The sequence below is a fragment of the Alosa alosa genome, chromosome 14 (genome assembly GCF_017589495.1).
Source record: "Alosa alosa isolate M-15738 ecotype Scorff River chromosome 14, AALO_Geno_1.1, whole genome shotgun sequence".
Lineage (NCBI taxonomy): Eukaryota > Metazoa > Chordata > Actinopteri > Clupeiformes > Clupeidae > Alosa > Alosa alosa.
The window spans coordinates 17,401,328-17,414,645 of record NC_063202.1 but is presented as its reverse complement, the minus strand read 5'-3'; the positions used below and the strand labels follow the sequence as shown (position 1 = coordinate 17,414,645).

The 13,318-nt window shown below is 40.1% G+C and overlaps 1 protein-coding gene across 1 annotated transcript; it reads left to right on the top strand.

Annotated features, from left to right (window-relative positions):
• The first annotated feature begins 209 nt into the window (after positions 1–209).
• LOC125307472 (F-box/LRR-repeat protein 12-like) lies at positions 210–2,497 on the top strand. The gene is made up of 3 exons (XM_048263477.1): positions 210–368; positions 718–793; positions 1,203–2,497. The coding sequence occupies exons 1-3, from the start codon at positions 268–270 to the stop codon at positions 2,319–2,321; spliced, it is 1,296 nt and encodes a 431-aa protein (XP_048119434.1). The 5' UTR covers positions 210–267; the 3' UTR covers positions 2,322–2,497.
• The last annotated feature ends 10,821 nt before the right edge of the window (positions 2,498–13,318 follow it).

Sequence of the window (13,318 nt, the reverse complement as noted above, 5' to 3'; positions counted from 1 at the left end):
TGCCATCTGCTGGCCACACCGCTTTAGTAGTAGTTCTGCAACACTGTTGTTACAGCTTAGCTAAAAACAACCGAATGAACATAGAAGTTAATTTTTATGTTAATATAGAGCATAGTACAGAATACTACAGTAGCTGAAAGAAGGCTGATATCTAAGGCACTTTATTTGGCTAAAATCACGTATATAAAATTGGTCCGTCTGCATATAATGACCGTGTGATCATTGCCGACAAGTCAACAGTGGTTCCTTCGCCATATTGTTTACAAAATGGCTGACATTAAAACTTGTACATTGGACTACTTCCCTGAAAATATTTTAATTGACATTTTATCTTATTTAAACATTAGGGAGCTCGTGCGCGCTGGCAGGTAATTCATGGGTAGCAGAACTGTTAACCACCATGTGTTTTCTTCAAAGGTTTCTCTTTGTGCTTAGCCTAGCGATATTTCACGATGAAATTGTTAGAATATGTAGGCTATTCGTGCATGATGTGAGCTCGGCGGCTTTCTACCTTTTTGTGTTTTCACAAAAGATTTTTGTTTAAGGAACACAACTTCGTGTTTTAAAATGTCATGCTCACTCGGTTCTGTCTCCTTATGTAGCCTACTTCACATGCTTTGTTCTTTCATGCCATTGTACTGCTTCCTGTTTGATCCCAGCTGAAATGTTTTATTGTTAATAACCCACTGAAAGTTCTGTTTATGTTGATGTACTTAGGGTGTGTAAGAGATGGAGACGTTTAGTGAAAGACCAAAGACTATGGCGTGCTGTTGATCTCACCACATGGAAAGGGGTATGCTAACACCAGTTGTCTCTCTTGAGTTGCATCAGTTAGCCCTCACCTCATCCACCCAGATAGCAAGAGGCTGGTGGACCACCAAGGGTAGACACTTCTTTTTAAATATATTTATTCAGTTTTACTTATTCTTGCATTTTAAAAATATTTCCTGTTTTCTTTCTTCTTTTTAATATTCACAATAAGTTAAATTAGGTGATGGTGGTCCAACAGCGGACAAGAAGTGGCATGTCACTGGCAGTCCGAATCTGTAAATCTGATTTTGCTATCTGGGCAGTGACATTTCTGGATTTCATATATTCAAAATGTTTGGTCTTTCAACAAAGATGTGGCTATTCATGTTGTCACAGTAACCCATGTTGTCCCACCTTTTCCATTTATCTTTCCCCTTCCTCATGTTTCCAAGATCACGTTGCACTTGCTGTGGGTTCTGCTGCGCCAATATCTGGGCTGTGGCCTACGTTGCTTGCGTCTGCGAGGCCTGCTGCTGTCTGCCAGGGCTGGGAAGTTATTGTCAGAGTCCTGGCTACAGGCTCTGGCCTCTAAGTGTCCTCGTCTGCGCAGACTGTCCTTGTTCCACGCAGACCTCAGGGGCTTACGGAGCTGCTCCCTTCTGCCTCGGACAATACAGGTGCTTGAGCTGCATGGATGCGAGCTGCCCCCTGGGTTTTTCACCCAGCCTCCCCCAGAGGGGGATGAGGGGGAGACTGCAGCGTCGGCCAGCGTTAAAACGGCTGAGGGAGATGAGGGCAAGCTGAGCAAAGGGCAAGGCTCTGCCGCGTCAGGCATCGCCATTGAGACACTGGTCCTGGACAACGTGCCGTCCTTCACAGACCAGCACCTGCAGAGCCTGAGCTCCTGGGAGAAGCTGACTCGACTGGAGCTGCGTGATGTCATCCGCGTCACGGCAGCGGGTGTGCGTAACTGCGCGCCCAAAGAATTCGTCCTCAAGACCCCCACCGGCGGCCTCTCCCGTCTGCGGCGCCTCGAGATGGGCAACTTCGGCCGGCCTGGCTCCCAGATGCAGATGGCCTCCCTGGGCCTCGGCGTGGGCTGGCCCGGACTGGAGGAGGTCAGTCTAGGGGGTCGGGAGGTGGGGCCGGGGCTCCTGTGCCTAAGGCGCCTGCGCGACCTGCATTGGCTGCGGCTGCGCGGCTGTCCGCTCAGTGAGATGCAGGTGCTCCGCGGCTGCCGCATCCTACGCGGCCTCAAGCGGCTGGAGTTCTGCGAGGTGGACTTCCAGGTGCACCAGCGGCAGCCAGACAGGGAGGCTGGCGAGTGGGGAGGTGGGGCAGCGGAGGGCGAGGAAGAGGAGGAGGACAGGGGGCCGGACAGGGAGCCAGATGTCGAAGGTCGCGACGGCGGAGAAGGGGAAGAAGGTGAAGGACACGAGCATGTGGCGGAACCAGGGGGGCCGTATGACGAGACAGACCCGGTGCCAACAATACGCCGTGCCCTGGCCAAGCTTTTGCCCCAGTGCACACTAGTGTTCACAGGTTGCAAAGTGACGATGCGTTATGACTAGTATCCTCTCATGAAGGGTTCTGTGGATGCAGCAGAAGTTTCACATTTATGTGTTGTCATGACTATCAAAGTGCAAACGCCTCTGTATGAAGGACAGGAATTTCTGTCTCTCTGATGTTATGCTGAGAAATAAAGTATTTCTGAGAAATTAACTGTGAAATTTCACAGGGTTGCCCAGCGATGTGTCCAGGCTGCTTTTTTGTAATGTTTTAACTTTTCAATTCTTTTCATTTACTTCATATGGCTCTCAATGTTGACTTTTTCAAATCTAGTTTTTTTTTTCTTACCCTATATGGTCCTTTTATAGTGATTATTTTGATCTGTCTGACATTGTTGAACGGAACACTTGTGGTTCTCAGATTTCATCAGTTACTGCGTGTACATGGACATTGAGTATCCTGTTTAATATCTAAATATTCTAAAATTTTAGATTTTTCGTTCGCGCATGTAAACATATCCCAATTTCAGAGTCTCCAATAAGCCCTTATCCCGGTTTTGCGAATTCCGGCTATAGCCTACTAGCAAGACTTAAAAAAAAAAACAGGAGACTGTTACTTATTTCAGTTCCTGACAAAGACGTGCAAGATACATTGAGGATTAGTACCAAAGATAACACGGTGATGCTAGAATCTTTGGCAAGAAAACTAATACAACCCCAATCAGAAAAAGTTGATGTTGTGTAAAATGCAAATAAAAGCAAAATGCAAATCTCATAAACCTATTTAACTGCAAAAAGGACATAGACAACATATTGAATGTTGAAAGTGACAAATGGCGTGGCAGAGAAAGAGGAAGAAGAGGAGGAGCAAAGGGGGCTGGACAGGGGGTCAGATGTTGAAGATCGCTATGGAGAAGAAGGTGGAACCAGGGGGACCGTATATAACAAGACCCGGTGCCAACAGTACACCGTGCCCAGGCAAAGGGTTGCAATGCACACTTGTGTTCACAGGTTGCAAAGTGACGATGCATTAAGACCTGTATCCTCTCATGAAGGAGTTCTGTTGATGCAGCAGAAGTTTCATATTCAGTGATGCCGTGATTACAATGCAATTGCGGTACCTGAAAAGATGCAGAAATTTTCAAAATTTCATGTAACCTTTCATTTAGTCTCTTTAGAGGCAGAATTGGCTATTTTTGTGTACCCAAAGGGATAGCCTACTTCTGCAGCCTTCCTTCTTAAAGAAAGATTCAAGAGCTCTGGCCAGGTGTTTAATGAGTTTTCCAAGATCTTTATACCCCTCATCAAAGAGAATCTCAGAAGGACGAAGAGTGGAGTTTGTATGGGACTGCTAGGAAGTCAACAGCTTAAATTCCCACAAAGGACAGAAGTGGGCAAAGGGGTCAAGAATAATGGTGGATGAAAAAAAACACACTACTGGAAAGGTTTCCTGACAATGGATGGAAACAATTACAACTCTTCTACTTTCAGACCTTGCATGGCTAACCTAGACAGACTTGTTAACGCAGCCATTGTTGCACGTGATTGTAGATCCTGGATTTTTGATTGATTGATTGATTGATATTGAATCATTTACAGGAAATTGCTTTGTTTCAGCAGCTATGCATCATCAGAGCACCACAACACACACACACATTGCATCCATGACCATGGAATGTACATTGATACAGAGCACAGATATTGTAAAAAATAAATTAGTCTGCTGTAATTGTAAATGTACATTTATAATTAATAGAAGGTTTTAAAAAAAATGAGGTGCACCTAAAAAATAAATAATACATGCATATTGAACAGTGTTATGGCAGCTGGCAGGAAGGACCTTTTTATTTTTATTTTGCCTTTAACACACACACACACAAATGTGTAGGTTGGGCTCACTAGCTTACTTGAAGTCGGCAAACCAGTTTCCTGTTCATTGACATTGCTGTCAACAGGCACCTGAAGATGCTTGAGTTGAACCAAAACGTGTGCTCACCGAAAATCCTTCCCTCCTTATTTTGTGCAGTCACTGCAGATGCTTGTTAACCAAAGCTGGCGAAAATCCTTTTTAAAAATGTTGACGCTTTTTTAGGAAAAATGCTTTTATAATGCGCTTTTAAGCCGAAGCATAGTGGCACACAGCAGTGCTCCTTAGAGCCACTGACATTAAGACATTGTCGCCTATTTCTTACGTTTTGGTACAAATAAAGCACTCATCTTCAGGTGCTTGTTGACAGCCATGGTTTGCTCCCCAGGGTAGTAAGTGGTTGTGCATGTGGCCCCACCTGATCACACAGATGGTATCTCTTGGTTAATGAATTGTTGACATTACAAGTTGGTAATTTTGCAAGCAATATCTATTAGCTGTGAAGAAATGTTAAACAGTTAATCCAATAGAGGTCAGCAGAGATGGGAAACTCGACTTCACAAACAAGGGCGTTACTAGGATTGTAAGACAGGGGAGGGGCTTAGCCCCAGGGTTGTATGGTAAAGCGTGCAGTGAAAAAATCTCATCACACCTTAAAAAGGCTTCAATGAATTAGTATTAACAGGGACACCATGCCATTTTCACTTTCACAATATTAAGTCTGTGACTGTGTTACATTGGGTATTTAAATTAATAGTAAATTTATTTTTTGTTTAAATTTACCCACTGCAAAACATCACATATACAGTATTAGTGCTTTAAGGCCTATAGGCTATTTTCAGTGTCATTTTACTATTACTTATCTTGGCCATTGTAAGGGCCATCTATATATTAAGAGTTTGGATCCAACACGCTATGTCCTCCATTGTGTATTTTTTCAATTTTGTTTTTTCAAGTAATTTCAGTGGAACTGTAATTGGGTTGTTGTCATTCGATTTATATTTACTCAATCAAAACAACACAACTGCACTTTTATTGATATGAAATACACAATAACATGACTTATTAATGTTTTCAAAAATAGATTTATAGCTTTTTGGAAAAGAGCTTTTCATAGCTAGGCTAGGCTATCATTTTCAAGACAGTATAACCCATATCTGAGAAAGTATGATGTGATCATGCATATATCTTCTGTATTTCCAAATATCAAGGAAAAATACTTTGTGTCTCATGATTGTTTTGCATTCATGTCACCTGAAGCATGCCGGAATAGAAATATCTATTTAAAAGTACAGTTGATCTGTACATGCCATTATCAAGTTTTGTGATTATTATGACCGCCGCTAGCAAAGCGGTCATATAGGGATTGTCAAAGTTTTTTTTTTTTTTTCCGTCATCTACTTCCTGAATTTTTGGTCAACGATACCCGGGACACCGAACCACCGGGGCACATGAAATTTGGTGGGTATGTAGCCCCACTAGACTTTTACGGAAAAATTTGTTGGATGAAGAATCTTTTATGGTATGTTGGTCTCAAGGGCCCACATCAACCTGGCCCATAATCACTCATTTGTGATTTGCACCCCCCCCCGGTAAAAAATGAAAATGCAATATTATTCTGCTTTAATCGCCCCTATCTTCAGTTAAGATGTTCAGAACTGCACCATATTTTATGTGTATGATTGACCTGGCATTCTCTGGGGGTATGCCAAGTTTCGTAGAATTTCATCCATGGGGGGGTCTAAAAAAAATTAGGTTATGTGTACATTTAGTGACTGTACACTCATTGGCCTGTAGATGGCGGTGCACACATATACACACGCACACACACACAGGCACCCACATACTATCGGTATTAGAACGGCCAATACATAATTACAAATTCAGTAGGATTAAAAGAAAGCCAAAATAAATATTCATCATCATCATCATCATGGCTGCATTTCCAGTATTGGCGATAAGTAGTCGTTTGTCCACTAGATGGCGCGTCGTTGCAGTGAGACGTAATTTTGTTGGAAGTTAAAAGTGGGTTGGAAAAACAATGGACGCTTCCTACAAGGACTTAGTTTACCGCAGAGAACGTCTAATAAGGATAGGACGATGTTCACATGAAATGTAATTCCCATTTCTTCTTGAAATCTGAGGATGTTTATCGGACATGCTTGGTTTTTACTGCAGGTAGCCTACGTTAATCTTATAGTATCAATAAGGACCTAGGTAATGTTACCGTTAGCGTTGGTTGAGTGATGGAGGCCAATTTGATTGATTGCATTTGTAGAAAACTATAAATCAGCGGTTATACCAACAAATTGATAGCAGCACTGTAATTGTATCTTTTCGACTATCATTTGTTGCCGTGCTACAAAAAATCATTCTGTGCAATGGAAGATTTACCAACGTTACACCGGTCTGATACAGTTTTGCATATACATGCGTGAGACTGAGACGCCTGTTTATTTTGTTTTAAGTGCGTGCAGGGTGTGAGAGGGGAATCGATGTGCTTTGATTCCAGCTTGGTAGTTGTAGTCGAAATTAAAAAGCATGTGTGTGTGAAGTATCCAAACAATGACACCTTCATTTCATTATGGCTGCTTTAGTAACACACCTTAAGCTACTGTGTAGTGGGTCCCATTTAGAAGTGGCTACTTCATTCGCGCTTTCCACCTTGACTCATGGAGCTGCGTGAATTTTATTACAACTTTTCGCCACGATATGGCAGTTTAAGTCCGCTTGATACTGTAAGGCGTAAGCCATTGGTTTCCAAAGGAGATTTTATTTGTGTCGCCAGCATAGCCTATTGACAATTTATGTTGTAAATAGGCCTACCTTATAAGCCTACCTGTAGCTTATGGAAGCTAACAGCTTTCTATTAGGATCTAGTTTGTTAGTTACAGTTTTGTCATAACTCCCTGATGCATTTTTGCATTTAGAATAGCCAGAGCGTGGATATCTCAATCGGAAAATTAAACAATATCGGGTGCCTATGGACTAAGCTGGGTGAACCCAGCCTGATCTGCCCGCTATTTATTTTTTGATTTCTTAAAAGATTGAGCTTGGTCTGGTGAAAGCCAGACTAGCCATGGACCTCAGTTACACAATGCAAGGGAACATAAGTCACCCTATATTTGCACGAACAATAACGGACAACAGCTCTTCAACTTTGGCACGTTAAAATATGAACAGTCTAGCGACGCATTTCATCAAGGCCCATTTGGACATGTCAGTTATTTGCACCACTGGTTAGATGTAAAACAGCATTTCGTTTCAGACTACTGTTACTTAATTTGTGCATTAACAATAACGTTTCAGACTACTGTTACTTAATTTGTGCATTGACAATAAAGTATTACATGAATGTAGAAGAAGAAACATTCACAAAAAATCCATCCATCCAAAAATGACCTTTGTTTTTGATAGCTGTTGAAAACGGCATGGAACTGACAGAGATGTTTTTGTTTATAAATAAATAAATAAATAAATAACATTATGCTGATACCTTTTGCTTTTCCCAAATACAATGTAGCCTACAGGTGTAAGTGACCTTTCATCAGTCCAGTTGCAATGGATGAACTGTGATGAACTGCCCTACTTGTGATTGTTTAGAGATTTTAAAGGTTTTATAACAATGCTACATCTTCTTTGGCTATTCTACAATCTATTTACCTTTTCAGCACCAGTAGGCTACTTTCTGTGCAGCCGCACACACACACACTCAGGCATGCCAAACAAGCATACACAAAAGTTTCATGTGTGGGGGATGGAGTTAAATATGGAGACAAATTGAAGTGTGATTTATTTTCGCAGAACGGATGTACAGGACTGAGCGGCGGTCATATTTTGTACCGCTATGCGGTACATCTAATTTTGTCTTTGTCAGTCAACATGTGCACGTGGTGGAGCTTTTCCTGTAATTTGTTTGCCCAAACTAGGAGTGAGTGTGTGTGAAAGTAACTGAGTGAGTGTGTATGTGTGTGTGTGTGTGCAAGCTGGGCAGCTGTTCACACAAATGTTTACACAAACTTTATTTGAAAAATATATCAAGACAAAACATCCACAAAACAGAATGGAAGTAGCTTGAATGGGAAATGTGTGCAGAGCAATTTTAGCAGCTTCATGCCAAAAGATGTGTAAAGCCGATTGTTATGTGAGCAACTTCAAATGTACATGTACAAATGTAGGTGTTTAGATTGGTATCTGATGGTTGAATTAATTCCTTTTTCCTAAAATGTTCCTAAAATTATGACTATGTAATGTGTGTGTTGTATTGTTGTGTTGTGTTTGTTTCCCATCGTGTCAGTTCAGACGTGCGTTGAGTGAATATGTCTGTGTGTGTGTGTGTGTGTGTGTGTGTGTGTGTGTGTGTGTGGAGAGTGTGCGCTCACACTGGCCAGCTGTATGCCTGAGGCAACTGTAGCGTGACTTCACAATATGAAGATGTGATAATAATTAATAATCAGACTCATGATTTACTATTAAAAGATTTTTAGTCATATAACTGCTTAAAGGTGCCATGTGTAAGAATTGAGGTAAAAATATCCAAAAAATGAGCTACACGCATCAAAAGAATGAGAAGAAATAAGGGTGATGATGTCATTAAAAAAATGGCAAGGTATAGTGCTGCAGAGATATCAACCAGAATTAGCATGCTAAATTACTAGCCACAGCCCGACAGGTGTCATAATCCCAGCCGCCATGGGAGGCGGTATCACGGGCAACATAACCCGAGCCAAACTGCAATACACGTTTTCTCGGTTGTTACTCTAGGGTAGACCAACTCACTTTCTGGAGGTATACTGCCTCCATCTTTTATGGAATGTGGAGTATGAATTGATTTTTTGGCGGATATTACACATGGCACCTTTAAACAAATAAGAGAGTTTTTTATAAAACTTAAAATGTTTTGCTAATATTTACATAAAATGTGTTTGCTTAGATATAAAAAGGTTGTGTTAGAATTAAAGTGTGTTATGCTAAATGAGATGTGCTTTGAACAAAATAACGAAAAAAAAGACAGAATCTAAGAACATAATGTACCAGTTGTATGAAACTGTTTGTCAGCAAAACAAACTAAGCAAAAAAATAAAAAAGCAGAACCAATATTTCATGGCAAGACATATACCAAACTTGGACATGTTCTGCCTGACCGAGAGGGGTATAAAAAGAGAACAGCCCCTTGTTCAGGGTTCTTTTTGTTCTTTGTTCTTTTTCCTTTTTATTTTTATTTGGATCGAGCATTTTTCAACTTTCTTTCTTTGTATTTATCATTTGTATTTAATAAAAGTCACCTTTTAAGTAACCTTTGATTAGGGGTTTGTAAAAAGACCGTCTAGCGTTTTCTCGTATTTTTCTGCCTCTCCTGTGTTGCTGAGAACCCCGGATGCCTTGCAACAGGGCCTCTGCTCCAAAGACTTGACTTTGCTCCGGGTAAGTAGGGCGTCCTTTAGACAGTTTTCTTTCTTTGTATTTATCATTTGTATTTAATAAAAGTCACCTTTTAAGTAACCTTTGATTAGGGGTTTGTAAAAAGACTGTCTAGCGTTTTCTCGTATTTTTCTGCCTCTCCTGTGTTGCTGAGAACCCCGGATGCTTTGCAACAGGGCCTCTGCTCCAAAGACTTGACTTTGCTCCGGGTAAGTAGGGCGTCCGTTTGAGGGCTACTTTCTAAGACATTGTATATGGGCAAAAACATACTGCGCACGCACTGACATACACAGGAGTAGTGAACTCAGCCAGGCATTTGGGAAGGAAAGTCCTATGCTCCAGGGCAGACAAAAAACCAAATAGGCTTTGTTAGCAAATTTATTTGTCGCGACAAATTGTTTGTGAAGCTAAGGTCTAGGACCCGTTGTGGTCTAAATGTGTCATATGGCGAGATTATGGTCTATTTTATTTCATTTCATGTGTGTGTTTAGCACTGTTTTCCCTTTTTCTTAATTGGATTTGTTGTTGGTTTGTGATTTATTTTATTATGCATGCATTACTTTAGTGGTTGTTTGACCGTGATTTAGAATGTGGGGCAACGCCCCCGTTTGCTCTTAACCCTTTGCAGACCGCGCCGAACATTCCATTTTTTCATACTCGATGGCCTTATGGCACAAAAAGGCTTATTGTGTGGTTATGCTACATGACAGAGATATAATGTACCCACCATTATAATCAGGAGAAATAGCCCTTTCAAATGGTATAAAATATAATTAATAATTTTGAGGAGAACACACATATTATTTTAAAAATATCTTTAAAATTCAACCCCAAAAAACACAAAACTATCAGTTTGTGAAGATTAATCTAATTTTTCCCCCAATTTCTGTTGTAGATAGAGAAAAACTTAGAGTGTATGGGAGATTCACAATTTTGTCCTCTACTCAGTGATAAAAACAGAATCAATGTATCACCTTTTGTTCAAAAGTTATGATAAATTTATTAGACCTTTGCAGACGGCACGAAACATTCCGTTTTTTCATACTTGATGTCCTTGTGAGACAAAAAGGCTTATTGTGTGGCCATGCTACATGACAGAGATAAGATATACCCACCATTGTAATCAGGAGAACTAGCCCTTTAAAATGGTACATATCATAGTTAATAAGTTTGAGGGTAACACACATTGTTTTTAAACAATACCTTCAAAATTCAACATCAAAAAACATGAAAACATCAATTTGTCAAGATTAATCTTACTTTTCACCTAATGTCTATTGTAGATATAGTGTGTGAAAGATAGACAGTGTTGTGTTCTCCTCAGTGAAAAAAACAGAATCAATGTATCACCTTTGGTTCAGAAGTTATGATTAATTTACTCATAACTGCAAGTCGCAGTAACAAGTAGAATTTTTAAAGAGTAGGATGTTTTCCTTTCCTGGTTTGACATCTGACCAAAAATACACAGATATAATGGTCATGTAACAAATATAAGATGTTTTACCATAAAAACAAGATGCATAGCTAAATATAGGATGTCTTACTGTACTCTGAGGAGGCAAAATCAATTGTGGGGAGGAAAGATAAAGGCTGAAATAAAGACTAGGCAGGTGGTAACTGCTTCTCCGTGTGCTTCATTCTACTATGAAAACAAGAATAAGAGACACTGGCACATGTGTTAGGTTTACGAAAGAGGAAATAAATCATTTTATTTAGATAAGTCTTTAACAATTTCGTTAAATAATCAGGAACAACAACTTCAGGTAAATAACATAAACATATGTTTACAAACAAACAGTAACTATTAGAACTACAAGAATGACAAGACAACAGTATAACAAAGATCAACAAAATACTTTAACATGATGAACAAAGCATCAATTCATATTATAGCATAACAAAGCATCAATTCACATTCACACATATAAACAATTAAAACATTAGAAGAAATTCAATACATTTAACAACCATACAGCATATATTTCGATACAATATATAATTATCGATATCATTTGCCCTACACATAAGGTGATACACTAACGCCGCATTCACACCAGATCTGTGGTGTGTGGTCACAGCTGTGGCGTGTGTGTGTGTGTGTGTGTGTCCATCTAAGCCTAGCAGACGATGAGGTGTAAATGCTACTGGAGTTGGTGTCCCTGTCTGTGTTAGAAGGATAGGCAAAGTGTATGCTTTCTACCTGACATGGGACTTGACCAAGCTCAAAATAAAGAAATTGTCAGATAAGAAAATTAGAAATTGAATTACAAATCTAAGCAAACTATTATCACTATAATCCCTGTCATTGTTGTTATAAGCAACACTCTTATCACAACCAGAATGTGCATACGCCCAGTTGGGCTTAACACACACACACACAAACATGCTTACCCATCTGAGGATGATGGGAGATTACTCTCCTCCTCTAGCACATCATTGTCTTCCTCTTCATCCAGAAACTACCCGGCCCATGCCATCGTGCCATCGTGGTCCTTGGGGTCATGTTTGCCATCAGCAGTCGGCTGCTTTCACCTCAGTTGCACGTACTTCTCTCCCTCCATCTAAAATAACAAAAAATCACAGGTCTGATAGTGAATAGGTTGTTTAGTTTTATTTTACATTACTTCCACATAATCTTAATCACCACCAACCATGACTCTTTTCACTAAAAGTATGTTTGTCACTAAAGGACTCCAATATTGCTTGGAGAGGTAACATTAGTCTCAGAGCTCACTATAAGTGTTATTGCCTTGGTTAAACTATACATAGCATACCAGCTTACAAGCAAACAATGATTCATGAACAGGAGTCAGGAGATATGACAGAAAACATCTAAACAGCGTATGCATACACATACACACCGTACAGGGCTACTGCAGTTGCGTAAAGACAAAACACCCCTTAGAAAATGATATGTCGACGAGTAGGCTTGGGGTGTATGAGCTCCCATCATAGTTAGCCAACCAAAAACCTCATAATCGTAGCAGCAAACCTTACAGCCTAAAAGTTAAACAATACTAAGACACATTTCTAACAAATCTTCAGTCATGTATTGATGAAAACAGCAGTCAATGAATAAAATCCTTACATTACACCATCGGTGATCAACACACTCACGTTGGTAACATAACATTAACGTTGTCATTCATGTCAGATGTTTCTATCTAAGTAAGCTAAGCAACTTGGCTACAAACAACTGTAAATTGTGCTATACATATTACGAAGGAATGAAAGGTTTATTTGACAATAAAATACCGATTAGGTGTACTTGACATAAAGTTGCCAGTCATGAAGCAGGGGAGTGAACTTTATCGGCGACTACGCTGCGTCAAGGACATGTTGCAGCCTCTCCTGATGCTAACGTTACCTTACTTAGCTAGTTTTCTGTATCATCAGATGACAAGCAAGCAATCGTTCAAAATATAACAAATCGTTAAAGTTTCAGTCCTAGTAGGTCTGTAATCTTGGTTGACATATAGTAACCCCCAAAAATGACTGAAAATAATGAGTTTACTAAAGATTACGGTGTGCGTCATATCAGCTGAAGTGAACACACACACACATTATGTTACGGCCATGCATACAAGGTGTAATTACCAGGAAAAATAACTTTTAAAAACGATTTTGAAGTAATAACATGGATAACAAGTAGTAATAACATAAAAGACTTGTTTTTTACCTCAGATGATCCAGTAGTTTCTCCTTTGGACAACGTGAAGATCAACGATGCATAGTGCTTCCTGCTGTTTTTCCTCTAGTGGAGGGAGACGTC

Excerpts from the sequence above, each read along its gene's own strand:
- LOC125307472 (XM_048263477.1), top strand. The coding sequence starts at position 268 with ATGGCTGACATTAAAACTTGTACATTGGACTACTTCCCTGAAAATATT. Across the intron at positions 369-717 it reads GAGCTCGTGCGCGCTGGCAG|GGTGTGTAAGAGATGGAGAC; the intron begins GTAATTCATGGG and ends TGATGTACTTAG. Across the intron at positions 794-1,202 it reads ATCTCACCACATGGAAAGGG|ATCACGTTGCACTTGCTGTG; the intron begins GTATGCTAACAC and ends CATGTTTCCAAG.